The sequence below is a fragment of the Megalops cyprinoides genome, chromosome 19, assembly GCF_013368585.1.
Source record: "Megalops cyprinoides isolate fMegCyp1 chromosome 19, fMegCyp1.pri, whole genome shotgun sequence".
NCBI classification, from domain to species: Eukaryota; Metazoa; Chordata; class Actinopteri; order Elopiformes; family Megalopidae; genus Megalops; species Megalops cyprinoides.
Genome location: NC_050601.1, coordinates 15,678,528 through 15,706,162, shown reverse-complemented (window position 1 = coordinate 15,706,162; position 27,635 = coordinate 15,678,528). Strand labels below are relative to the sequence as shown.

At 43.7% G+C, this 27,635-nt stretch overlaps 1 protein-coding gene across 4 annotated transcripts; it reads left to right on the top strand.

Moving 5' to 3' along the window:
• Positions 1–498: 498 nt before the first annotated feature.
• Positions 499–27,222, top strand: LOC118794087 (V-type proton ATPase 116 kDa subunit a1). Of its 4 annotated transcripts, none has more exons than XM_036552236.1 (22): positions 499–541; positions 2,421–2,598; positions 2,995–3,073; positions 3,545–3,642; positions 4,348–4,476; positions 6,343–6,425; positions 7,456–7,582; positions 8,187–8,269; positions 8,529–8,622; positions 11,013–11,225; positions 13,563–13,713; positions 14,033–14,172; positions 14,871–15,034; positions 15,164–15,254; positions 15,567–15,685; positions 15,775–15,991; positions 16,108–16,215; positions 16,698–16,805; positions 18,924–18,941; positions 20,336–20,453; positions 20,922–21,093; positions 26,515–27,222. In XM_036552236.1, the coding sequence occupies exons 2-22, from the start codon at positions 2,482–2,484 to the stop codon at positions 26,606–26,608; spliced, it is 2,523 nt and encodes an 840-aa protein (XP_036408129.1). In that variant the 5' UTR covers positions 499–541; positions 2,421–2,481; the 3' UTR covers positions 26,609–27,222. The 4 variants fall into 4 exon arrangements, with proteins under 4 accessions (XP_036408129.1, XP_036408130.1, XP_036408128.1 ...); XM_036552234.1 differs by lacking the exon at positions 499–541 and adding an exon at positions 949–1,007 and having other exon boundaries at positions 6,319–6,425; XM_036552237.1 differs by lacking the exon at positions 18,924–18,941.
• The last annotated feature ends 413 nt before the right edge of the window (positions 27,223–27,635 follow it).

Here is a 27,635-nt window from a genome sequence, read left to right as displayed (position 1 = left end):
CAGCTGTGTAAACCAGCTGGTTTCTCTTCAAGACCTGGCACATGGAGGGAAAAACTGACTGTATTTCTACAACGAAGTGTCATTGTTTTGAGAACATGACTCGTGTTTCAAGACATGTGCAATACATTTAGAAAACCTGCAATTTCATCATTGTACTTAAATGACCTTATTTTTATATCATAACTTGAAAGATACCATAACTTAAAAATTTATCTTAATCCAACAGATTGTTGCATGTAGCTACTTTTTCGAAAGCGCTAAACAGTTCTGCCTTTAACGCATTAAAATTTGCGAATACCGTTCCTGTTTTACAAAAACGACACTTTATGCTTTGTGCTAACCGCCTTCAAAAGCAAAAGCATTGATTTAAAAATTACTTTAAGCTAAAAAAAACATGATACGAGGCGCCGAGAGGCTATCATCACGTGACCCGAGTCCCCGTTTCATGACGTTACGTTCTTGCTGGCTGAGCCCGATCAGCTGATATTTCCTGGGGGACAGGAGAACGCGGAGGTGCGGCGGCCGGAAAGCTTCGGTAACGGTAGGATACTGACTTATTAATGTGTTTATTCTGATCGCAAAAGGTGAAAACAAATGGAAGTAGATACCTGCATAGTGCGATCTCTGATTACGCAATGTATTTTTTTTTTGCATATTTAGTTCGTCGCAAAAATGGTTTTAGTAAATTAGCTGTAGCTTCTCAGGTAACGTTAGTTTTAGTTAGTTTAGCCCAAAAAATAGCTCATTGCCGAGCTAGCTATCTTGTTGTAAACTTATGAAATGTTTCGTTGATGTAGTCAGTAACTAATTACCTAGACTCTGGCTTGCTAAGGTATCCGGTATCCAACAGTTTTCATTCTTGTGTAGCTTGCCTGATAACGATTTGCAACGATAGCATACATAGCTAACGTTAGGTGTTTATGGATAGCTAAGTGAGCTAGTGAAGAGAATTTACGTTACTTCACTTAAAAGTTACTTTAGTCTTGTGTTTGAATGCAGTCATGCAGGTACGTAGCGAACTAACAAAAGACAGCCAACTGGTTAGCTAAGCTTTGGTACGATTTATCATCTGACAAGCTTAAGATGCTAGTTAGCAACTCTTGTAGCTAGGTCAGCTAGCTTGCTACCTTTTTTCCACAGTTGGTTAGATCGGTTAGTCATCGAGTATGCGTGTGTTTTGTTTTTACATGTTGATATTTGTTGCTGGTGTAACAGGTATGTCTAGTGAATATTATTCGTACAAACGTAGCTTAACAGTGTTAACTACGTAACCCTTTAGTCTTTAAAATTTGTACAAGTGTCCTGCTCTGCGTCGCTTAGCGAGCAGGTACACGGTTTAGTTAACTAGCTAGCCATCGGACCTGTCAAAGACACATCACCTGTAACGTCGCTTTCAACTAACATGTGTCATCGCGGTTGGTTTGTATAATGAGCGCTGGATATACCTATGCTAATTAGTTTGCTATTGCTAATCATTGTAAGGCAAATGGAAAATATGGATGTACCGGAGATCGGTGATGATTAAATTTGAGAACAATCAGTGTTGGTTCAGATCTTTTTGTTCGTTAACTGGCTATGTGGATAAATAATCTGTTTCGAAAATCAGGGTATTGTTTTGTTATTGGCAGCTATTAGTTAGTGAGGGGGAGGGGGAAGGGTGGATGGATCTGATCCTTTAGTACGGTGATACGTGGAGTCACGCGATGCAGCAGTTTAATCCTTTACCCTTGGAGTTAATTACTTTGTTACTCACATCTCACATACAGAAATCTTGAATCTTAATCCACTGATTGATACCTGGATTTTGCTTGAAAGGGTTCCTGTGATATTTGTATTCAGAGTTTGTAGATTCCATTATGAAGTTATTCAAGGCAACAAAGAGGAAGAGAAGGTGCTTTTTAACCTTGAACATAATGTATAGGGGTGAACTATGATGATGAAATGAAGCGATTCACTGCAAAAAAATGTGTAAACTGAAAAAATGTGACTGTGTTGCATTTATTTCAGCCTTTAAATTTCATCTTGGATTGGCTGCTAATGTATTTGTTCCAGTTCAGTCATGTGCTCCTGCAGAGTTGTGTGACATTTCACACTTAAGTTATAGAGACTGCTTTAATAATTACTGAGTAATTAACATCAGTCTTCCACATTTGTTTGCTGAGGAGAATGTGGAATCTCCAGGAACATTAAAATGCCTCCAGTTTTATTTGACAATGTAAAGTCACTCATAAAGCTCAAAATAGCTGACAGGTGAAAATATCCCAGCAAGTAACATCAGTGTCACTCGCCTAAAGCACCATGATCCTTATAAAAGTCAGCACAATACCCCAGTAGTGATGTACCAAAAATCATGCATGCTAATACAGTAACAATGTGTTTTAGACCTGTAAGTATAGCAGTGTGGTTTCTCTTCTCCACAGGATTAGAGGACTAAGAGACAGGACTTTACTGCACAGCTGAGCGGGCATACCCATTGCGACCATGGGGGAGCTCTTCAGAAGTGAGGAGATGACCCTGGCTCAGCTCTTCCTCCAGTCAGAGGCTGCGTACTGTTGTGTCAGCGAGCTGGGAGAGCTAGGAATGGTCCAGTTTCGTGATGTGAGTTCTGGGGTTGCAAGGATGTGTGTGTGTGTGTGTGTCATCAAGTAATCCTTCTTTAAATCCTTCCTTTTATATCTGTGCTATAGCCATTTCTAATATAGCTACTGTAGATGGACTGATTTTGTAACCATAAAGAATTTAATTTACTTTTCTGCCAGACTGAATATTCAGTCATGTTTTTAGGGTCACATTGTCACTGATCATGTTTAAATAGCTGAAATTTAGGTGAGCAACAGAAAACTTTCTCATGAATCTATGAGTCTCAAAGGATGCAGAAAGCAAGGGACTCCTTGGCCATATGACCTCCTCTCACTGCTAATGCTTTAATGTCATCTGTATCTTTATCCAAGACAATTGTAATTAATGTAATGGAAATGTACTGTTTGCACACAGCTGAACCCAGACGTGAATGTATTCCAGCGAAAGTTTGTCAATGAAGTGCGCCGTTGTGAGGAGATGGACCGCAAGCTGAGTGAGTGTCTGTAACGTGCTCTGAAATCACGGGTACTGAAACGGATGCTTTCAGTCAAAATATTTTTTTGATGAGAGTGCAAAATGAAATTATTTTGATTTAGTCAAACGTGTGGTACTGAGGGGAATATTGTGATACTGTTCCAAATATGGATGCATGATCAGTTGCTGTAAAAATACCTGTACAAGGACATAAACACTAATGGCCAATTTGTTTGCAAAAAATTAGTTCTTGCATTATAAATAAACTATATGGTACAATATCAGCAAGGAGTCTTGTGTGCTCTGTGCAATCTCTTCAACACAGAATAGTAACATATGAATAAATACACTACATTTAGCAGAAACAGCGGGTCGTATTTGTGATGTTGATGTGAGCATGTGGTTTGACACAATCATCAAAGCAATGGCTTACACCCAGTGTGCTGCTTCCTGTATATGAAGCTGTGCTGCTCTTCACACACTGTCACAGGGTTTGTGGAGAAGGAGATCAAGAAAGCCAACATTCCGATCGTGGACACAGGAGAGAACCCTGAAGTCCCCTTTCCAAGGGACATGATTGATCTGGAGGTAATGCTGTCTCTTTCATCTGTAACGTTTGAGAATCCATTAGACCAGGTCAAAGCGAGCTCCTCTGATCTCCTGGAACATTTCAAAAAGGCCTCACGCCCATCAAAGCAGGGGCGGAAATAGACAGTGTCACATCACAGTTCACCAGTCAAATCACAATGCAGATGATGCAATTACAAATTTGCCTCACTGCGCATGCAAGGTGGTGCGTTTCTGTTGCAAACATTTCCACAAGTATTTGTAGCAGAAGCAGCCAGACTGAATGCATGTTGTCACTGCTGTGGCTAAAGAGTCTGCACTCTGCTGTTTCTGTAAATTAAGAAATCATAAACTGATCGTGGCTGTGGTTTCAAATTTAAAATGAGTGAAAATGGTGAAAATGAGTTAAATGTTATACTTCAGACAGGAAACAGTGAACACAGTGCTCAGCTGAAGTGTCCGTACATTAAGATGAATTGGTTAACTGTAAAAAGTTGATATTGAGAGTTTAACCTGAAATGGAGTAGATAAAAACTGTATATATGTCAGTAACCAGAATAAATTGTGCTTTGTAGTAAGTAAGTTTAAGCGTTATGCAAACACATGAATCCAGGAGATTGTGACACGTCCCAAAAACTGCTATTCAAATGACAATTTGTGTTGCTTATTTGCTATGCAAAAAAAAAAAAAAAGTCGATTGTGAAGCAATGACTTCCTGCTCCACAGGCTACCTTTGAGAAGCTGGAAAATGAGCTGAAGGAGATCAACACCAATCAGGAGGCCCTGAAGAAGAACTTCCTGGAGCTGACCGAGCTCAAACACATTCTGCGCCGCACCCAGCAGTTCTTTGACGAGGTCGGGTCCAACGTACCATCAGCTGCGCCCCTTTCCTCCTTCTCATTGGCTACCAACTAACTGCCTCACCATGGCTGCCTGATTAGCTTTGCATTCCTTCAGTATACTTTAAATGACGACCATGACGATGGTCACCACCATGTTAGCGCGAAGATGACGATTTATGTGCATGGCGTAATATGGACAGAAGTCACGCATCTCGGTGGCCCTGAAGGCCTATACATCCCCCAGTCTGATAAAAAGTTTATCTCTTGTATTTATGTGGTCCTGGATCATTTTCTCCAACTTGTGCACTGTAATTACATTGGTGAATATGCCCTTGAGACAGATTATGGATGGGGCTTTAAAATGTTTATCAGGCGCTCTCATTGCTGGCAACCTTACTCTAATGCTGTCGAGTGGCTCGCCTCCTACCTTTGACCCGAATCCGATCTGCTTCACTGCATTCTCAGGCACGGCTGTGTGAACTTTCAGTGTTAACGTCCCCTTTACCAGTCCTTACCAGGTCAAATTGAGGTAAATCATTCAGCCAAATGTGTTGCTTTTCTTACAAATCATTGACCTTTGGACTGAAGCATGAGTTTTGTTTACCACGTAATTATAAAAGAGTTGCTAGGGTTTGGCTGAGCCCTATGGCACAGTCATCTGTTGTTCATGCTTTTATGGGAGGGTATTTTGTCATTAAGGCTCTGCAGACAACAAAGCACAGGGACTGTCGACTTTGGGGGTGGGGAGCTTCTTCCTGAACTGAATTACTGTGGGGCTCTTTGCATGTCCTAAATGGAACAGATTAATTTCTGCAGTTTGTGATGTCAAATCATGTTTCCAGCATTTAAACTGGATCATAATGATTGGGTGGGTGGATTGTGGGTGGGGGTGTCTGGGCTGTCAGAAATCGAAATGGCTGCAAACTTCTAATGATGTCCTTTTCCCTCGTCCTCTATTATAAAGGTCAGGGGCCACTGAGCGCTTATGGGGTTGGTACGCGTCCTGCTGGCAGGAAATGGGCAAAGTAGCTGTTAATGGCATGCGGCTCACCCCTCCTCCTCCTCCTCCTCCTCCTCCTCCTCCTCCTCCTCGTCCTCCTTTACACAGGCCTGTTCTCCATCCCTGCATTCCCTGCCTTGCCTCTGTAGTCTTCTTTCTGGGCAAATCCCCCCAGTGTGTTTTTTTCCCTCTCCACGTAATACCGTTCCTACTCTTTCATTTGCTAAGCTTCTGTGATGTCTTAATGACGTGCTGTGTTTGCGCTCCCATTTCAGTGCAATTATTCAGATTGGTTTACCATTCATAGATAATCTGTAGAGTGTACCAAGCATTTTTATAGCTCTCTAAATCAAAATGAAAATTGGTGGTAATGCTGCCAAAGAGATGGGAACAGAGTGTTTAGAAATAATACTGTGCAGAAAAGTGCAAATTATTATATAAGGCATCATAATAGACATTGCAATTAATTGAAACGTTTCTGCAAAAAGTCATCCAGATATGCTTGGTTCAACGTACAAGGCTGTGTTATAAAAGCTTGGTGCGTGCTTTCAAACATATGAGCTGGTATTTCCTTTTTCATAGAACAAGGACAACCCTGTGTGCTGTATAAGTCTGATCTTACCTCTGAAATGGTGCCCCCTCTCCCAATTCAGTGTTGGTGTTTGTTTGAGGCAATGTACGTTGGTGTTCTTCCACCTTTGTAAACTTTGTGTCCTGTGCTGTAGTCTGTGTACAAATCCTGTTCTTTGTCATGCCACTGTCTCCCCCCATTGCCCCCTCTCTCTCCCCACACTCCCGTCCTGCCGCATGCCACTAACTGGGGTGATTAGTTGTGTGGTCGCTTTGTGAATCCAGGCTCAATTCCATCGTCATCAGCAGATGGAGGACCCACACCTGCTGGAGGAGTCGTCCACCCTGCTGGACCCCAGTGAAGTTGGACGGGCGGCACCGTTGAGACTGGGGTGAGTCCTGACCTTTACCTGTTGGCCAGAACACACCCTCGATATTCCCTTTGACCTAAGGGAGGATGACACTCCTGTGGCATGTATTAGTTTCAGTTCCTCTGACCTAGGTTACATTTTGACTTATTATCCACCTGTACAGCTAGATATTCACAAATGCAGTTTATGTAAATTTTCAGCTTTGCTCAGTGGTATAATGGCATCTATTTTCTAACCTCCTCAACCTCAACCTTTAGGAAACAAGCCCAAGCCATTAACAACTAGTTTTGCTTCAGAGAAATGCTTTGGTCTGAAGTTGGAATGGAGTTGCACATGTGGGCCTTCAGAGCAATCAGTATTCTCATGGCTGCACTGGCCACAGATAAGGGTGTTTACTGGGTAAGATTAGGTCACATTACTGTACTGTAATGGAGTGTGATATGCAGAAGCATTGGGCTGACTGTCACATGATTGTTGCACACAGTTCACTGCAATAACTGTTGCTGCGTCTATGGGAGGGACTAACGCCCAGGAAGACAACTGCATGTCGATGTGCCAGGCCTTCTATGTCACTTGATCCGTGGTCACAGGCTGTCTGTTTACTATGTGAGAGAGAGGCCTGTAATTTGAGTCTTAGAACCACAAAGGCTCCATAGCTTATTACTTATTACTTAGTTTAATTATTAGCTTATTGTTTATTACACCGGGGAGGGGAAAGGCTGAGAATCGGTGCATGGTGACGGTGCGCATTGAGTCGGCTGGAATGTGCAGGCTGTGTAGGGGCCCAACAGCTTGGCCTCTGTGGCCTTATGACAACATGACCTCAGGTTGCTTCCGGCTCTGAGCTACCGCTGTTCAAGAGAGACGGTGCCGAGTCAACTACCAACTAACTTACAGAAAAGAAGTGCTGCATGCTGTAGACGTGCTAGCGGACTCATAGCATTGTGGTTGATTTTTTTCCGTCAGAAATGCATTCATGTCAGATTATGTAGCCTGTTGCAGAGACCTTGAATGTGTAGAACCACGTTGCTTAGTGTGGTTGTCTGTGCAGGTTCGTCGCTGGGGTGATCGGCAGGGAGAGGATACCCACGTTTGAGCGGATGTTGTGGAGAGTGTGTCGCGGAAACGTCTTCCTGCGACAGGCTGACATCGAGGACCCCCTGGAGGACCCCACCACAGTCAGTGCTAGCAAGCTTTCAGACTGCTCCACATCAGTCATTTCATTACATTGTTGGCGTTTAGCAGATGCTCTTATCCAGTGACTTACATAGGTTATAAGTAGGTAATATAGGTGTTGGCCATTTATACAGCTGGATATTTACTGAAGCAATTGTGGGTTAAGTACCATGCCCAAGGGTACAACAGCATTGCCCCAGTGGGGAATCGAACTGGCAACCTTTCGGTTACAAGTGCTGCTCCTTACCACTATGCTACACTGCCTCCCAGTTATTGTCATGACTGCTGTAGTGTACCTTTTTATCCTGACACTACTTTTTTGCCAACAAAAGCAACATTCAGGCAAAAGACTTTCAGAGGGATGAGGTTGCCTGCTAAACGAGGAAGTATGTCCACAACAGGAAAAAACTAGGTAGTTAAGCTGGTGTAGCCTCACTGTGAATTATAATATCTGAATAGCAATAATAGCAACATTTCAGTTCCTCTGTCACTCTGTTTTCTCTGTGCCATGGAACTGAATGTACAGCAGAGGCTGGAGTCAGGCAACGACACTTGTGCCTCCCTCACATGATGTGATGTCATGTCCTGTTTTTTTTCCCTTTGCAGGGAGACCATGTGTACAAGTCGGTGTTCATCATCTTCTTCCAAGGTGACCAGTTGAAAAACAGGGTCAAGAAGATTTGTGAGGGGTAAGGGTCAGCCACGTGGCAAAGGGGTTGCTTGTTCATGTTAGTTGAGAAGTGGGTCTAGCGATCGGGATTTTTAAGTTGCTTTTACTGATGGACACCCAAATGTTGCAGCTTTGGAAGTTGCTTGCTAGACTGAAGCTTGGAGCCAGCAAATGCAAGGCCTGGCACTGTGCAGCTATTGTATGTGGACGGCCTTTATCCTGTATGTCCTGCAGTGTTTTCCTCACTCATTTCCCCGTCTGCTCTCTGTGTCTTTCAGGTTCCGGGCGTCGCTGTACCCCTGTCCAGAGACCCCCCAGGAGAGAAAGGAGATGGCGGCGGGGGTCAACACCCGGATTGACGATCTTCAGATGGTATGGGCTGCCGTGCATTGGAACATGGCCTCTCGCTCCTGTCTGCGTTCTCTCACTTAATGTGTCTGAGTCAGAGCGTCATGCTGCTTGGTTTATATTCATGTACTGACCCTGCCTGCTCCTCCATGAACCCTAAACCAGGACAGTGGGGAAGGTGCAAAACTCAGTGGACCGTTTGCGAGCCTAGCCCATGCCCTCAGCTTCGTTGAAGCGTCTGTTTTCTGTCATTGCATGATGTGTCTAACTTTGAAGTGATGCACTGAAGGAAGCTGTGGTGTCTAGCAGCAGATCTGTGCAGACACAAGGGCTGAACTTTGGGTTAATGTAGAAATCTGTGGCTGGGAGTGTCTAGCCAGCTGGACAGCTAATACTTTTTCACAATACCATGAAGCAGTACGCTTGTAACCTTGTACAGTGGGCTCTAAGCAGTCCATGGTAATGCTGAGTTGTATGTTCCAGTTAATATAAGTAAGCCTCTGTGGCAGGTGAGGTTATTATTATTTTCACCCCCAGTTACTTTGGCGCTCCATTGCATTACAGTCTGTCTAGCTGAAATGCAGCTGGATGATTACCCCATAAAATATGAGTTGCAGCTAAAGCACAATGGGACTGCAGATCAAATCGAGTTAGAGGGGAACATTATCATAATTAGCAGATCTATTGACTTAATCTACTTAATCAGAACAAGGAGGCCACTTGTAGATCAGTTTAGAAATGATTGAAATTAGATTATTGCTGTTTACATAGCAGTACAGTAGTCTGGAATCAGACTGGCAGTGCTGCGCCCTAAAGCATGGGCCTGGTCGGGAGATAAAAGCCTGCGAGGCATAAAGTTTGCAGTCAGCACCTGCCACTGGCCGTCAACACTGGAAGACGCATGCCTTTGCTAGCCCCTGTCAGCCGCTCAATGAAGAGCCGTGTGGAACCGCCGATAACTCTTATCTGCCACCTGCAGATGGGCCTAGTGTGGCCAGGGAGGGCGGTGTTCCTGGTCCGTGACCCATTGCAAAAGCGCCTCGGCCACAGGGATCAAGGCTGCTCCCATCACCCCCCTCCCCCTCTCGTTGTTTTCCATCTAATCTGACATTTAGTTCCCGGGCTCCTTGCACCAGTGTTGTCTGGCAGCTCTGTGTGTTTTAGAATTGGCAATGCCTGTGGGTGCTGTGTACAGCAATGCCAAGCATGGACTTCCCTTGCATGGAGCAGCCCTGAAGGAAGTGAACAGAACGCGTGAGGGAGCGAAGAAATACCCGAATGAATGATGACCGTGTGCAGCGTGCTAAGAGGATTCGGGGCTGCGGTCATTTCCTAATCTGCAGGTTTAAGCTGTGGATCACACGGTTTGCTGTGGGAGGCGAAAATATATCCCCGGCCTTATTTGGCTAGGAAACACAGAGCTCTGTTCACCCCCCTCTCCCCTCAATAAGGGGGTTGGGCATCAACCACCCACCCCCCGCATGCCCACTCCCACACTCCCACATAGTGACCATGCTCACCCACTCCTGGCCTGGCTGGTATGGCCTCTATTCCGGTGGCCCTGTAATACTCCACAGTGAGTCATTGACCCAGCAAGCCCACGCTCCAGTGGTATGTCTGCCAGGCTCCTGTCTCCCGGATCAGTTCCAGCCACCGTCGGGGGGGGGGGGGGCGGGGGGGGGGGGGGGGGCAGGGGATGCCGAATGCCAGCCTGCTTTACACTTCAGAGGGCCCCCATGCGGCGTGTGGGAGGGCTTTAATTCCGTCTCCACCATGTTTATTCGGTGCAAACAGTTGTGCATGTGTGGACACTGGGTATGACTGCGTGGGTTGGGAGAGGGTTCACTCATGACTCATCTCACGACATAGACCCCTGGTGAGTCACCCCAGGCGGGTACCCCTCCTTCCAGAGGTCACAGCTGAGTCTCAATGTCCACAACACAGTACAGTACCAGTCAAACGTTTGGACACACCTAATAACAATATTGCAAACATGCATTCAAAGGCATTTTGATCTAAAGACTTATGCCTAAATGCTAGAAATTTGTTTCTCAGACAAATATAAATAGTGAAGTTGAAGCCTACGTATGAATTTCTTTACAAAAAAATTTCAAACTTTTTTTTTGGCTACTTCAAGGAATCTAAAATATAAGATATTTTTGGTTGTTTAACACTTTTTTGGTGACTGCATAATTCTGTTTGTGTTACTTCATTGTTTTGATACCTTTATTATTATTTTAAAATGTGGGAAATGATAAAAATAAAGAAAAACACTTCTGTGAGTAGGTGTATCCAAGCTTTTGACTGGTACTCTACATTAAATCTCTCTGTTAACCTAAAAGACGCTGAGTGCATAATGTGTACTTGGCACTCCCCGTTGGTGTGGCCTGATCCCGACCTGTTGGTGTATCCAGGTGCTGAACCAGACGGAGGACCACCGCCAGCGGGTCCTGCAGGCTGCCGCCAAGACCGTCAGGGTGTGGTTCATCAAGGTGAGGAAGATGAAGGCCATCTACCACACGCTCAACTTCTGCAACATCGACGTCACCCAGAAGTGTCTGATTGCCGAGGTGTGGTGCCCCGTCTCGGACCTGGACTCCATCCAGTTTGCCCTGCGCAGAGGCACGGTAAGTGAAACGTCAACGAAATGACATTGGTTACTCCAAACAAACACTGTGTGTTCACACACTGTGGGACTTGCAGATGGGGAATATGAACCTCTTGCTTTGTCCTTTTTCCTTGACTGGCTTCATTGCAAGTGCTTCTGGAACAGACTGTTTGGACCAGTGGTTATTGTCAGTCTTGTTCACAGTTAATCTTGTTGTGGTTCCCAGAAATTATTTTCTTCAGCCTCACATTTTATTTAGCATTTTTGCTCAAGGTAATTTTACATAACAGTACCATTGCATGTAGAATTCATGGACAGAGGTGCGGTTGAGAATCATGGTAGTGCAGTGTAATCTAAGCCAGGTCTTATGACCGCTAGTGACTAATGGGGAACTCTGGATCTGACTTATCAAATGCCAGAATAACACAAACATGATCCTCACGTCCTGGGGTCTCACAGTAAACATCAGTGGTACACCTAATAGTAATGAGCATTCCTGTCCTGACCCAGGGCTTGCGTGGGTGGTGCAGGGGCAGGAACTGCAGCCTGCGTGAGTCACGCTAGGCCATGTTCCCTTGAGCTATGCCAGGTGGACAGAATTTAACTCGCTTGGGTGGAATGGCGGGGCTTGTTTGTTGACACCAGTTAGGGTCCTATCAAGTGTCAGACTTCCCCTGATACAGCTATTTTGCTTTTAGTTGTATTATATTATTATATTTTATAATTTGTATTTACTTTATAAATTGTTGGTTTAATGTTGACGGGTCACTTTCTTTACTGGGGGCTGTTGTTTTAGATGTAAAATACACAACTGTATAACTGGCCAGGCACTGCTACAGTAGATTTCATTTTGATCTGTTTACCAGTTCTGTGATGTAGCGACCTGTGGCTCTCCTGAGACAAAAAAAAAAACTCCTTTCTTCTGGTGTAGTTTTAACAAGTTCTTGTTTTGGCTGGTGCTAACACAGTTTGTGTTTGTAGTAGATATATTTGCATTCACACCCACAAGGGGTCCAGATTCCATAGTTTTATGGGAGAGTAAAGCAGGGCCGACCCTGTTGGGTCCACTGTGGAATTTCTCAAGGTCAAGGGTCAGTGTGGCCAGAGGTCACCAGAACTGTAACCCTAACCATTAACTATCTTGTGAGGAGTTTTCTGTCACCGCCCCCATCCATCCATCTGTACCCTGACGGGCACAGCCTAAAGCACGGCATGGAGAAGGTTCACATTTTTCTCAGACATGCTCAGTGCGTAGCAGTGAGAGGCAGTGCAGCAGTAGCACACTAAGAGAGGCTCTACAGCAGGGACAAGACATGGGCAGCGCATGCCAAAAGGTTTAGTGCTGTCACGCATGGCATTCACTCTCCGTTTTAATTTATCTCTCCGCTATTTTTATTGCTGTGTCCAGATTAAGATGTACCCTCCCCTCGCTGCAGCTTTCTACAGTTTTAGCAGAATTTTCCATTAGCTCTGCATCTTCATGTGAGCGGTGATGTGTAGGCTCATGGTTAGTCTAATCGTTCTTCACCATCTGGTACTGTGCATGTGGTGTTTCCTTTTTCTTTGTAATTTACATGAACTATTGCAGTCGCTTCTTAAGGAGACAGTAGATGGTTCTGGTGGTAAAAGTGGTTCTTGAGTTTGAATGCTTTACATTTTGATTCTTTTGAGGCACTCTAGCTAATCAAAAGAGCAGTGGTATTTGAGACAATGTGCTTGGCAAGGTACCATGAAGAAAATCTTGACAATGTACAATGAAGGGAACAATAACATATGGGTATGGTCAGCACAAGGAAAGTCCTTTGGTTCACATCACACATTGATATTCTGTACTGTACTTTTCTCATTTTCTCATTTAAGCTTAGACAGCATTAGAAACAGCAAAACCAGGTTTGAGTTAGGCCAAATGATTGAATTGATTCTCATAAAAATTATATCAAATGTGATTCTATCCTCTGTCAGTTCTTCCTAGTCCAGGATGGTTCTCTTCTGCTTACACTATTGCAACTTCCTGCATGCTGCCCTCACTGCATGTGCAATCACATCCCTGCAGCTCATTCAGAATGTTGCTGTTTCCTTGGTCCTCAGTGTCCCTGAATTCTCCCATATCTCACCCTTGCTGATCTCCCTTCCCTGGCTACCAGTAACAGCTGTCAACTGTTTGGAAATGCTGGTGTTAGCCTGATTTTTCAGTCTGTTTGCCCTGAATTTATGACTTGTCCTGTTGAGCAGAAACCATGGTTGAAGACTTAGGAGTCCTTCAGGTGCGTTGCTTTGTTTGAGCATGAGCATGTGTTTGTTTGAGACTGTAGTGTAGAAGACTGTGATGTGACTGTGCTTGTCTCTGTGTCCTTAGGAGCGAAGCGGCTCGACCGTGCCCTCCATCCTCAACAGGATGCAAACCAAGCAAACCCCGCCCACCTACAACAAGACCAACAAGTTCACCTCTGGCTTCCAGAACATTGTCGATGCATACGGGATCGGGACATACCGGGAAATCAATCCAGGTAATGAGGCGGCAGTGTAGCATAGTGGTAAGGAACAGGACTCGTAACCTGGTTCGAATCCCCATTGGGGCACTGCTGCTGTACCCTTGGGCACGGTATTTAACCCAGAATTGCCTCAGTAAAATATTCAGCTGTATAAATGGGTAACGTAAAAAATTGTACCCCTCTGTGAATAAGAGTATCTGCTGAATGCCAACAGTGTAATATAATGTAATGCCTTCTGAGCCTCACTCTCTCAGCTCAACGACTCAGTGAATTTCTCTGTAACGTTAGGCTTGTTCTGTTTCCGTGATCAGTGCTTGTGTGGTTTCTTTTGCAGCCCCTTACACCATCATCACTTTCCCTTTCCTGTTTGCGGTCATGTTCGGCGACCTGGGTCACGGGGTACTGATGACATGCGCTGCCCTCTACTTGGTCCTGAGGGAAAGTCGGCTTCTCTCTCAGAAGAATGACAACGAGGTACAGAAGGCCCAGATAAACCGCCTTAGTGTGAGATGGAGATGAAAGTGCTTTGAAGTTTGTTCTGGCTTGAAGCTTCAGCATTGATGAAAAAATGTGGTGGGGTGGACTCAGGTTCCATTAAAGAATTGCCAAGCACAGGGGATATGGAAGCAGAATGATAGGATCAGTTTCAAAGAAGCACTGTGGATGCCTGGAACGGTTTTGTGAGTTAAACCAGGACGTGATACAGCATGGAAGCGTGGAACACAGTTGACATTAGAGGAAAACCAACCAGTGGAAACCATAAATCTACAATCTGTCATCCACTGCCAAAATAATTAGGATTTTTCCAGCTACTCTGTTGCGATGTGCTTGGTCAGCAACTCTAGATCCTATCAATTAAATCTGAAAGTGTTAAAAAGATCAACAAATAAAGATCAGTACTTTACTGCACAATTAGTACAGAACTAACATATTTGGTTAAAGTTATAAATATAAAGAAATAAATGATACATGTATTGGAAAATGTCAACTAGGCCTACCTGTCTGAATATCCACTCGAGTCAGAGATTACTTGGACATACCAAACCTGTAACAAGTCAGTGGCTGTTAAAAGGCTGATTTATAAATGCTGGGTATGACCATCTCAGACTTTCCCAAGAGTTTATCTTGTCATAGAGAGTTCTTTAAATGCTAATTCCCCTTTCACTGTTCAGATGTTCAGCATGGTCTTCGCTGGACGTTACATCATCCTACTGATGGGGATCTTCTCTGTCTACACTGGGATCATTTACAATGACTGCTTCTCCAAGTCCCTCAACGCATTTGGCTCTGGCTGGAGTGTGAGGCCCATGTTTGGAACCAAAGGGGCAAACTGGTCGTGAGTTATCAGTGATAATACATTTCTGCTTCGGCAGCTGCTTTTTCTTATATGAACCTTCACAAACAGCACAGCAAAAAGCACATTACATTCCGCTGCTACGGGGGATAACTTGAATTCTGTCTGTAGGGAAGAACTGCTGCAGAATGCCAATGTGTTACAGTTGGATCCAGCAATAAAAGGAGTCTTCAACGGACCTTACCCTTTGGGTATCGATCCGGTAAGTTCTCAATTCTAATAAATTACATATTGAAGCCTCAGAAGGCCTTACAGGACAGAATTTATATGTATGCTTACGGAATAAAATGGCTTTCAAATTTGGAGGTAAAACCTGTGGAGCTTTAGTTAGGCACCATTAATCACTAGTCATCTGCCATCTTTTGTCATCAAGATTGTTGTCCCTTTTGCTGCAATCAGATGATGAATGTTGATCATACCCAATCCATACTGATTTGCGTTAGCTAAAAGCCTTACTTTGGAAACACTGGAACTGACATTTTTTTCACTGGACATATCTTTGTTTGTATTGTAGATCTGGAACATTGCCACCAACAAGCTGACCTTCCTGAACTCCTTCAAGATGAAGATGTCTGTCATCCTGGGGGTCATCCACATGCTGTTTGGTGTCACCCTCAGCTTGTTCAACCACATGTAGGTTCCAGGCCAGCCATGCTATCTGACCATTCTCCATCTTGCTTGTCTTCTGTGGGGCTGATCCAAAACCTCCTTGGTTTCTCCAGGTACTTCAAGAAGCCTCTCAACATCTTCCTGGGCTTTATCCCAGAGATTGTCTTCATGTCTAGTCTCTTTGGGTATCTGGTCCTCCTCATCTTCTACAAGTGGGGCGCTTACGATGCTGCCACTTCCAAGGATGCCCCCAGCCTTCTCATCGCCTTCATCAACATGTTTCTCTTCAACTACAGTGATCCTACAAATAAGCCTCTCTATAGAGGACAGGTGATGTCCCACTCCCCAAAAAAGCCAACTCCAATCCATCTGTCCAGCCAGCAGTGTTTGGTACAAAACATTCCAGATTAAAGCATAACAAAAGCTCTCCATGTTTTAATCTTTAGATGGTGATCCAGTCTTTTTTGGTGGTGATAGCCTTAGCATGCGTTCCCTGTATGCTGGTAGTGAAAACGCTGGTTCTTCGGCGGCAGTACTTATGGAAGAAGCATCTGGTATGTCCAACTGCACCATACACATGACATGATTTTTATAAAAACCACTGGGACCTTGGAAAGTTTCTTTACTGTAATGCCAAAACCTATACCTTGAGGTGTTCTACACCGATAGAAATGCATTTTTTACACATTCTTTGCATGGGGTTGTTCAGTGAAAATGACTTTTCTGAAAAATAAAATCGTAGATCTTAATTGTAAGCTATTTTAATAAATTTCATTTTTAATTCTTATTTATATACAGAATTTTAAAATCAAGCCAGAGGTTGTCTAAAGCAATCATCTACCAAGTATGAATGGCTTATGACTGAAAGGTTGGCAATAACATGGCTGAAGTTACCCTAATGCTTCAAGCGCAAGAAAGGCTTTACGGAACACAGTATTTAGTTGCAGAGGAGGGAAGGTAGCCTGACAATCTGACAGTATAGAATCTTCAGAGCTGGACTGGCATGACCTCATTATGCAATGGGCTCGCTTAACAGGGCACTCAGAACTTTGGTGGGATTCGGGTCGGTAATGGGCCCACGGAGGATGAAGCCGAGATCATCCAGCACGATCAGCTCTCTCAGCACTCTGAAGATGAGAACGAGGTAAGAGTTTGGTCGTGAGGAACCATGGCCTTTCCGCCCTAGTCACAACCTGGGCCCCCTGCTGCCCGCTTTTAGAACCACAGCCACACTGCCCCACACATGCCTGAGAAATGCCTTTACTTTGTCCGCTTAATTAATTCCCCTGCACTCTAAAGAGCTTTGTTATGTGTGACAGCAGTATTTTTTTATGGAAAGTCTTTTTCATTGTATGAGAATAGGGTCACAGAACAGTGGAGTCCAAAAATGACAAACTCCTCAACACAGCATGTTTGGGCTGCTGTCAAGCAGCTGATTTTTCCGTGCTGGACTGGATCAAAGAAACGCAACACCCCATGATCCTGGCCTGGATGGAATTACCTTGAATTATTCATTCATCACTAATTCCACTGCTTTGGAAACCCTCTGTACAAAAGAGTTCTGATTTCCACAGCATTACAAACAAAGGGATGTAACAGAACTGTGGGAGGTGCACCAGAGATGTAATTAATTTCCCATTTTACTGAGAGAAAAGTAGATCAGGGCAGATACAAGGCTCTGACGCACAGTAGTGCCTTTGCTGGGGGAAAATAAATACACAGCCTGAGTTGGGACTGCTGTTTACAACTTCTGTGGAACTGTTCTGTATTTTTTTTCCCTACCTTTGCCTAGTTTCTGAAAAATTATATGAAACAATACATCAGGTCCCCCCTCCGGCAGCCTTCAAATTGGGGGCTCTGTTTATTTTGTGCTCATTTCCCTTGACAGACAGGAAACATGCAGCTAAATTTGGGTTCCTTGTTTTGTGGTGCTGCAGGAGAGGACCCTCGTGTTGTTTTATATAGTAGCTTTCAAAGCGCCTCAGGTTATTGGTTTTAGCCATTACGTTAATTATGGCGTAGTCTTCTTGTTCATTGTACTCCCTTGCCATTATAAACTCTGGTGTCCTGCTGGCAAGGACGAGTTCTCAGGAATGGCAAGTTCCCAACTTGTTTGTTATGGCCAATGTTTTATGAACAGTTCTGCAATTAAGATTCATTGACTATTACCTCCAAAGGCTTTTAAGAAAAGAAGGGCAATTACATATTAAAATCTCAGTGAAAGTTGAGCTTCCTTGGCGCTTTAGAGCATTCTGTTCTTTTATTTAAAATATGAATAATGCGAGGGGTTGGCTAGGGAAAACCCATGCAATAAACCGAGAGAATGTCTACGCTAGGAAACTACTGCACATCCTCGGGGCTTGACTCGTACATAGCGGTTTATTGAATGGTGGAAACTTCTCCCTTCCCCTCACCTGACTGGAGTGGGTCACGGTGTGGTTGGTGTGCCGGGCTACAGGTACAGTACGTCTTGGACTGGCAGTGCAGGCATTACTCCTCCCTGAATGGCGGGTTGCCAGTGTTCCAGTCAGCAAGGGTCTGATCTCAGGAGTTGCAAATCAGACAGACTCCTTCTGATCAACCCACAGCCTACATGGTGTCCATACTACAATTCCTGCCTGGTTTTATGCAAGACTGTTGAATTGGCTTTGATTTTGTTATGTGGATTATGTACCTCCTTTTAATGTAAAAGCTGAAAAGTCTCCTCAGACTCAGTAAGTGGACCAAAGCAGTGAGTTGCAGGGAATCAAGAATGACCAACCAAGCACCATTATTGAGAACAGACAAGTCTTTATCTCCAGTGTCGACAAAATCTGCCTTTCTCAAGTCTAATTTGTGCCTGAGGCCTGAGCTGAAGGGAGCCTCACCAGCACCCTGTGAACAGCTTATCACAAACTGGGCTACAGCTTTGCTGAACACATAGCCTAGCACATGGTAACAGATTGTCAGGACTATCAAAGAACTGTCAAAAAGGAGGTGTAACTATGGACAGTTTGGACGTAAGAGGTACAAATGGAGTTGTTCGGTTTTTGAGGAAATACCAGGCACTACATTGAAAAGGGCCCATGGCTGTATGTTGTCGTTCTGCTGGCCTTCTGTGAATTGCCTGTGGTGCACACAGAATTGTACAGTTTTTACACCAACGCACACGTTGCATGTTGTCTTACATCCGTGTTGATTTCCACCATTGTAGTTGTTCTCTTGACTAATGCGTTGCTCTCTGGACTTTTCAACTAACCGAACCTCAACCTGTAATTTCAAGCCCGCTGAGGAGGAAGTGGTAAGAGACAACCGCATGTTCTCAGTGCATGTCTGGTGTGTGTGTCTGTCCCTGTCTCTGTGTTTCTACCTCCCCCCCCCTTGGTGCTTTGAACTTTGCCACCGAACAAGTGCAGCCTGTGGTGTTAACTCTCTTGGGTGGCATGTGGGTGAGATCTTCCTTCAGCAGTGGTGACTCAGACTTGTGTAAGCACTGAAGTGTCAATCAGTGGCAGTGCTGTACTGGACTTAATTATTTCATTGGGCTGTCACTGTCAAGGCTACCAAAATCAGTACCATTAGCTGTCAGTGATCTGTAGTTAGGATGGGAGGACAGACTGTGTTGAATGAACTACCAGTGTATGTAGGCTCTTTGTAATTTTGCATCTGTCTTTCACTGAAATTGGGACAAGATTAATTACTGTCTTTTTTGGTGTTTCAAGGACCTTTCTTTGCAGGTTCTTTTCAGACCAGCTCACAGCAGGCTGGCATCTCTTCCCATCACTTTACATTCCCATCAAACCCCAGCCACACCAGAGTAGTAGAACTCTCCTATATTCAAGCCTTCAGGTTGAAGCATAACAAGGATGCTGATAATGTCTTGAGACTTCTCAGATGGGTTTACAGGAATTTATACTACTCCTGTGCATGAAATACACATTACATATCTACTTAGTGTACAAACAGAGCTCCACAGCACTCTAGTCAGGGTCCTGTTCTGGCAATAAAAAATGGTTGTCAGGGAGCAAGAATTAATGGTTTTTCTTAGAACTCTTGTAGCTTGCACAGGGTGTAGAACAAAAGCACTAGATTTAAAATGGAAACTTTACCAGTGCCAGAGAACACCGTGTGAACCCGACACCAAGGGATCAGTTGCCGGGTTTGTCATTTGCACTAGCTGCTTTTAAGAAACCAGCACAGCGTCTAGCCAGCTGATGATTAGAGCCTCTTCCTGTCTCTGAGTCACTTGTGCATAGAAAGCTCATTAATAAAGGCATTACAGAAATGGGCCTCTGGCAGTTTGTATTACAGGTGTTTTTTTGTTTGTTTTGAGTTCTGTTCTAAATTACAAGAAGGCCCTCTTTTTGAAATGCCTCATATAGATGTTGTAGAGATGGAACATAAGTTAATGCTATTAAAGAAATGACATGATTAATGATTTTGAACTTAATTTCTTAAGTTAAATATTCTTAGGAGGTGCAGCTTAGAAAGAAAATGTATCAAAGAAATGGTGTTGTAGCCTGAGCTTGAGGCAGGTGCACAACAGAACCAGTGATAATCATTCTGTTTCCTTTGACCGGCCCCCTCCTTCATAGTGGAAGCTTAAGAACCTACATTTTAGACCCTGGAAGCCCCCTAGAGTAGCAGCACCTCTGCAGTATCCCAGCACTGAGTCGTTTTCTCCTCCTCCTGCAGTTCAACTTTGGAGACGTGGCGGTGCACCAGGCCATCCACACAATTGAGTACTGCTTGGGCTGCATCTCCAACACCGCCTCATACCTGCGGCTCTGGGCGCTAAGTCTGGCCCACGCCCGTGAGTGTCATCCTCCCGCAGCAACAGACTGACCCCACGCCAGTCCTATTCCTTCTGATAACTGAAGCACCTATCAGTAAACCTTGCCAACCTGGGAACCTAAACAAGGCCCCTGTCAAAATGTAGCATCTGTCCCATTAATTGTCATTTCATATGGGTGGCATTGCAGTGATTCCAGGTTTTCTTTCCGCTCTGGTCTTTTGAGGTCTACACAAGGACAGAGTTGGTGTGTCTTGTTACTCTAAAGTTACTCTTGTGCTGTCTCTGTTGTAAGCTTTCATAATCAAGAACACCAGTTGGCTGTGTGTCAGTATTTTGCCTTTCATGACAGTGGACTAGACACTAGGTCAAGGATAACAGTTAATTATGTTAGCTGTAGTTTAAATCAGTGAGATTTAGAAGAAAATCCACTGTGAGAAACCGTGATGATGTGAACTCGCGCTCTCTCTCCTCCCTCCCGGGACACAGAGCTGTCGGAGGTGCTGTGGACTATGGTGATGCACCTTGGCCTGTCGTCCCGGAGCTACGTGGGCTTCTTCGGCTTGTCCATCATCTTCTCGGTCTTTGCCACGCTTACCGTCTGCATCCTGCTGATCATGGAGGGCCTCTCGGCCTTTCTGCACGCACTCCGTTTGCACTGGTAAGTTTCACGATAGAGGGAAGACTCCCATAATTACCCTAATCCACTAGCCGCTTCTCCCAGAGCATTTTGAGCCATTTAAATCCTTTCCAGCTGCAGGTTATTGTATACGCACATGTATATATATGTTATTTGGCAGCAGTGTAGCATATTGGTAAGGAGCCGGACTCATAACGGTTGCAAGTTCAAGCACTGCTATTGTACCCTCGGGTAAGGTACTTTATCCACAACTGCCTCAGTAAATATCCACCTGTGTAGATTGGTAACATGTAAAAAATTGTAACCTATGTAAGTTGCTCTGGATAAGAGCGTGTGCTAAATGACAATAATATAATGTAGTATATATAACTACTCAGCATGTTCTGACATGTATGAAATGTATCCCATATACACTATGATTATAATGGTCAAGGGTTCAGCTTGAGAATTCTGTGTGCCTGAAATTGATACTAATCCAATTTTGGTACGTACTTAAATCTGTATTGTCAGGACCCTTACAATATTGAAGCATTACTTGGGTCTTTCATATATAAGAGTGATGCTATGATGTGGGAAAAGCTGTTTGTCTTTTGTTCTCAAATGCTCCGCTCCAAATTGCTGGATTTATTTTGCTCAAGCTTTCCTTTATCCTGAACACTCTGTTAAGGACTAATGACGTCTTGACAGCCTAGTTTGACATGCCCTTCAGAGAGCATGTTTATGTTGGACCAGGCTGAGCGGCACTTCTCTCTTGCTTGCTTGCTTGTTTCTATTAGCTCATGGGGTGTATCATTGTTTTAAATGGAACCCATTTCCGAGGGCAGTTCTTCATATCAGTCTTCTTTTAAAAAAAACTGCTAAAGTTCTTGAAGGAACTAAACTATTTACGGGAACGTATGACTGATCTCTGAAAAATGTATCAGTATTTCACCTTATGATCATCATTTTCAGTGTATGTACAGTATAACTGGAGCACGTGCTAAATCAATGGCCCTGTCAAGGCTGATGTGGGAGTATTTATATTGTCCAATCAGACACTTTCCCTGGGTTTTAATTCCTCATTTAACTGCACTTGGTGCTTAACAAAAAGCATTTGCAGTGATTAATTGCGGTTTTAAAGATATTTATAGACCTTTATAGATTGGTTATTTTACTGCTTGGTCAGTATTGGACAAATATGCTACTCCAACTTTTCAAACTGGAAGTGCTGAAATTCACGGCATTTCTGTGGTGCACCATATACCATTGAAACAGCACCATGTGTGACATTAATACGGAATGCCCTCTGTAAAGTTTACTGAATCATAAATACAGTCAAAAATACACCCCACAAAGTAGCCTTCAAAACATTAACATTAACACCGCATTAAAACATTAATACCGCATAAAGCAGTAGAACATAGTCATGCTATGGTATACAGATTCAGTGCTGGAGACACTCTGATAGGATTAATATGGAGGAATGCACACATGTTCTTAGGTTTAAGGTTTATCATGCAACTAGTATCCAATCTCCCTACCTCATACACTGGTCCCTCCTCTGCCTTTAACTCTGTTCTCTGAGACATGTTTATTTTGTATTGCTGGACAGGAGCCTTCCTCTGCCTGATTGAGATTTTACTCCTCTGTTGTCGTGTTATGAGCTGTAAGGACCCCTGCTTAGAACCACACCATCAATCATCATTGCAGCATTTGGTATAGATTGAGTTGGAAATTAGGATTTTTTTTTTTATACACTGACCTTTGTAATGTGTTGGAGCCACATTACATTTACATTGCATTCATTTAGCAAACACTCTTATCCTGAGTGACATAAGTATATGTCTCCATCCAGCAGTTTTTTGTTTCTGTGTGTTGCAGTGTGAGTGTGTGTAGCGGAAATACTACATGATAAAATTTTACTGAAATGGGTAAAAAGTACAGCCCACTGGCTCCTCCTATGGGTGACATGGTGGACTGTAAACTGACAGAGGTGCTGTACTGCAGTTTGGAGCAGGGCCTAGTCTGACCTAAAGCTGTGTCTGGGAAACCAGGGTGTGTCACTGCATGGAGCTGTTTAGCAGACTAATGCTACTGTAACTGGAATTCACCACTTTTCCTGGCAGTATGACTGAAATATTCTCAAAGTGGGTTAATAGGAAATTGGCTGTGTGTTGGGTGTAGTTCTTTTTTGTCATAAACATCTAACCAGTTGCTTTACATGAACCATTGGTAATCAATAGCTCAGTTTCAATAGCACCCATTGAAACTGAGTTGAATATTCACTCGTGTAGTTCCAATGAGTGTTGGTGACACTGCCATTTACCTGATGTACTGCCAACTTCAAAGACCCTACATTAACTAAATGCTCTTTAAAGGCCTACTGCAGCTGTCCACAGACAGATTTACCACACCGTATATATTACCTCATAATTATCATTTAACATGTATATTGGAACATGATACTAGTTTTAGAAATTCTGTTAAGGGTGATAAATATTTGAAAATGAACCTCTAGAAAGGTGTTCAAGTGCATCAAGAGCACATAAATTCAGTGTACCACAGTGTGTACAACCAGACACTTTTCCCAAGTTCACTTTTTTCAGAGTAGCCTACAGGATAAGAGGTATTTTTCTTGCTGTTTTATGATAATATTCTGTCACTGGCAAACTACAGCTAATAATGCTTTCCACTGGTTAATATCAGTAATACTGTCTTGTTGTACTTATCTTCTAAGTTGATAAGCTAAAACTTCTGCTAAAACTAAGAATTCTGAGTGTTTTGAATCTGACTTATATCCCCTTTTATTTAAACCTTTCCCAGATTGTATTAAAACAGGACAAAAAAGGGAGCTGGTAAAACTACAGCACACAACTCCAAGTCCAGTTGCCTAAACTAACCATACTGAATATACAGTTAGTGAAGTCCTAACTACAGCAGAAGCAGTACTTCTTTAAAAAGAAACAATGAGCCTGTTTCATGTTCCTTTATTTTAAGCTCTTAAATATAACATTTCAGTTTCATAACATAAAAACTCTGGCCAGTTTCTTTAACAGCAACCAAAAAAGAAGAAATGATTCATTCTTCTAAGCAAAAAGGCCAACAAACAACCAAAGTGCAAACCCTGCATCCCACGTCTCCGTGTCTGCATTCAGAAAATCATACTTTCTTTTCTTCCATACTTCACTCTTTTATTTATAAAAACACACACACACACACATATATATATCTATAAATATATTATATATATATATATATATATATTGTGTATGTGTGTGTGTGTGTGTGTGTGTGTTTCTCTGAAAGACTGAGACAGAGTTCATTTCCCAGCCTTCCAGTTTGTTGAGGATGGTAGTGACAGTTCACTGAAGTGCTTTTGCTGATCTGTTTTTGAAATACTCTGAAATAATGAAATGGATGCACTGCTGCTGGTCAACACCCTTGTGAGGATGACCCAGAAGATTTTTATCCATGTGTGCAGAAAAAGCTAAGAGCTGCTAAAAGTTCATGTTTCAGGAGAGTTAGCGCACTTAATTTCTAAATGAGCTTTTTTTGTGCTTTGTAACCATAAGCAGGGTCACAGGTTTTGAGAAGCTTTTCCCAGCTCTCGGCAGCAGGCATTATTCAGCCTGAGGCTCAGAAATGTTCCTTGTTTTTGTGTATGGAGGTGCCAGATTCCTGGCCCGGCCCAAACACAGTCTGGTGATAAATGAATATACGCCCTGTTCCCGGTACTGCTGCTGGAACCTGGCAGAGTTCACTGTCCCCCGTGTCCCTTTGGCCCCTTGTGTGTGCTGAAGCTGTGAGCCGCTCTCCTGCCTCTCTGTCCCCTGACTGAGGGTCGCCTCCATCCTGAATGCAGATGTGAAAAACAGTATCAGTGAAATTACTTTCACTGTCCTTTTAGCACAAGAAATCTTCTGCTGCCCTGACGACCGGCTTCCCGACATTTTTAACCTTCAATAAAGCCCTAAGTCATGAAACAGAGGGGTTGTCCCTTTTCCGGAAGTTTCAAAGTTTCAAAGTTTCAAAGGAACTGTGCCGTAAGGCACCGTCTTGTTCCCGAGAGCCAGACCTGTCCTGGCAGACTGTCTGTGTATCTGACACGTGCTGCCTGTGCTACTGAGCACAGTGCTGGGTGGGGTAAGATCTCAGCTGCAGACAGAGAACACAGGGGCACGTGACTCCCAGGCGATCTGTCACTTGACTCGTCACCCCTGCTGGTGGCAGACCCTGCTGTACGCGTGCTGCGCAGGTCATATTTTTCAGTTCGCGGGCTATGAATAGAAAAGACGTAGCGGAGAAGCTAAGCATGGGGGGGGGATACATTGTTGCACGTGAGCTGTATCACGAGAGCTGCCATCTTCCTTTGACAGTCGCGCGCTTTTAGCAAGGGCTTAAGGACCCTCCCGTGTCAGATCTACACGGTGCTGCAGGACCGCACGGGGCCGTGTGCATCCCCGCATGCCGTTTGTACTCCCAGACAGGCTGCAGAATGCCACCTATTTCTATTTCCTTAGCGAAAGGTCATCCAGCAGTTGGTCTGCGGCAGGGTTTAAAAATAGGGAGCGATCATCTTCCCTCCAAGCCTCGGGAACGTGACACCAGATCTGAGGAGACCCGAGGAAAGAGCGGGGGAGCGGGGTGGCGTTCGCTGAGGGAACGGGCGGCTTGTGGAAGGGAGGAATCTGGGGGTGTTTTTCAGCTCCGTCTGAACAGAATTCGCGGACAAGGTTCCAGCCGCTCTTTAAAAACCCATTAAATCCCATTAAAGGAGAGAAATTTTTGTTTAAACTGCCCAAAAAAGTGAATTCATTTTAAAGGCTTCAACCTCTTGCCTTTAAGGTTGTAAAAAATACCAATTTTTTGATCCTACTGTCCCAAACTTCATTAATTATATATTTGGTGTTACCAAAATAGTAGAAGTATTGGAGTTGTCTGTACTTGTGGGATAAAAATTGTTTGTGTTCATGTACACACTCGGTTACAGAAAAACTTCCCCTTATGTCCTGTTGTTGTTATGCCATAGTTTTGAATGGGCATCAAATATCATGAACCTGAACTGACATGTAGAAGTTAAAAATTCTGGTATCCTGACAGCTGTAATTTGCATGCTGTGGGTCTCTCACAGGAATTGAAAATGTTGTCCCATACAGCTGAAAGCAGAAATGGTCATTCTCGCTGGGGAAGGTTACCATATTCACTCCACATCAGGCAGTTTCTACAAGCCCGTTTTTGTAGCTCATAGGATATGGGGTAGTACAGTCCCTAAAGAGGAGAGCAGTAGCTTTGTAAACTGTTCCACTTGGCTGCTTACTTGTACAATTCTACACTAGTTGTCCCTTGTGGGAGATGTTGAAATAACACTTATTGTAAAACCAGTTGCTGGTAATTTGAAGCTGTGCCACTTAATGTTGAGTGAAACTTGTAGTGTAATTGTTTCTCCCCTCTTTTTTCCTCTAGGGTGGAGTTTCAGAACAAATTCTACACAGGCCAAGGATTCAAATTTGTCCCGTTCTCCTTCGACAGCATCCTGGAGGGGAAATTTGAAGACTGAAAAGTTTGTCTCCGCGTCTCCACCCACATGTTTGTTTGGCGGTGCCACAGGAACCGTGTGTCTGCCACCGTTTTTTTTTTTTTTCCTTTATTCATTTTGAGAGGGTCTTTCCCTCATTCAGCTGAGTTTCTTCTTTTTTAAAGCGTTTTAGTTTTTAGAAATTAGTGGTTCACAGAGATGCCATGAGGTGATCTGAATTAACTGTTAACGCTAATTTAAAAAAACCCACAGCTAAACAGAGAAGACAAATATGTGATATCTTCATTTCCTGAAACACTGAGCATTTTAATTGTAGGGAAAGTGGTACAAGTTGAAACTCGGGGGTTGAAAAGCAAGAAAAACTGTCATAGGTCCTCATGAAGCCAGTCTGTCACTTTCTGTTGCCACTTGAATATTTTCAGAACTTGTTTTTCTCATTTGAGCTGTCCTGCTATATAGTGGAAGAAAAGGGTATGCAGTAACCGGGGGAAACCTGCTCCTCCACATTTAATCTGATTTGCACTAATGAACATGTCAGTGAAAACCAGCTAGCCAGCTTTTAAGCTTGATCAGATGGCCAGCAAGCATCCGCCAGTGAGAAGGGATACAGGTTCATCATGGATCTCTGCAAGCACTGCTCTATTTAATTAATTAGTGAAATATCTGTTAAGAGATTTGATTTTTTTCTAGAGTAAACAACGCTCTTCATCTGTTGCTTATATATATGTAAATTGACTTGAGGCGGATCTCATCCTGCAGACCCTCCTATGGCTCAAATCACTGCGTTGGTCTTCTGTTTGTAACCATGACGTCTAGTAAAACACTCAGTAGTGCCCAGACTACCAGCTCTCATGCTTGCCTCCCTAGATGCACAGCTTCAAATGTGGCCTAGAAATCTCTCTTCTGCTGCCCCCTGCACCAACACTCACCTGCCTCTAAGCCCAGTTTTCACTGTAATGGTTAAAAGGGAAATGGTCACACTTAAATGTGTGCAGAACAGTTGCTGTGATTGACCCACCCTCTGATCTGACATGAACAAAGCACCAGA

Coding starts and splice junctions, on each gene's coding strand:
- LOC118794087 (XM_036552234.1), top strand. CDS start 2,482: ATGGGGGAGCTCTTCAGAAGTGAGGAGATGACCCTGGCTCAGCTCTTC. Junction 6,426..7,455: donor GCGGCACCGTTGAGACTGGG/GTGAGTCCTGAC, acceptor TTGTCTGTGCAG/GTTCGTCGCTGGGGTGATCG. Junction 15,255..15,566: donor ACCCTTTGGGTATCGATCCG/GTAAGTTCTCAA, acceptor TTTGTATTGTAG/ATCTGGAACATTGCCACCAA.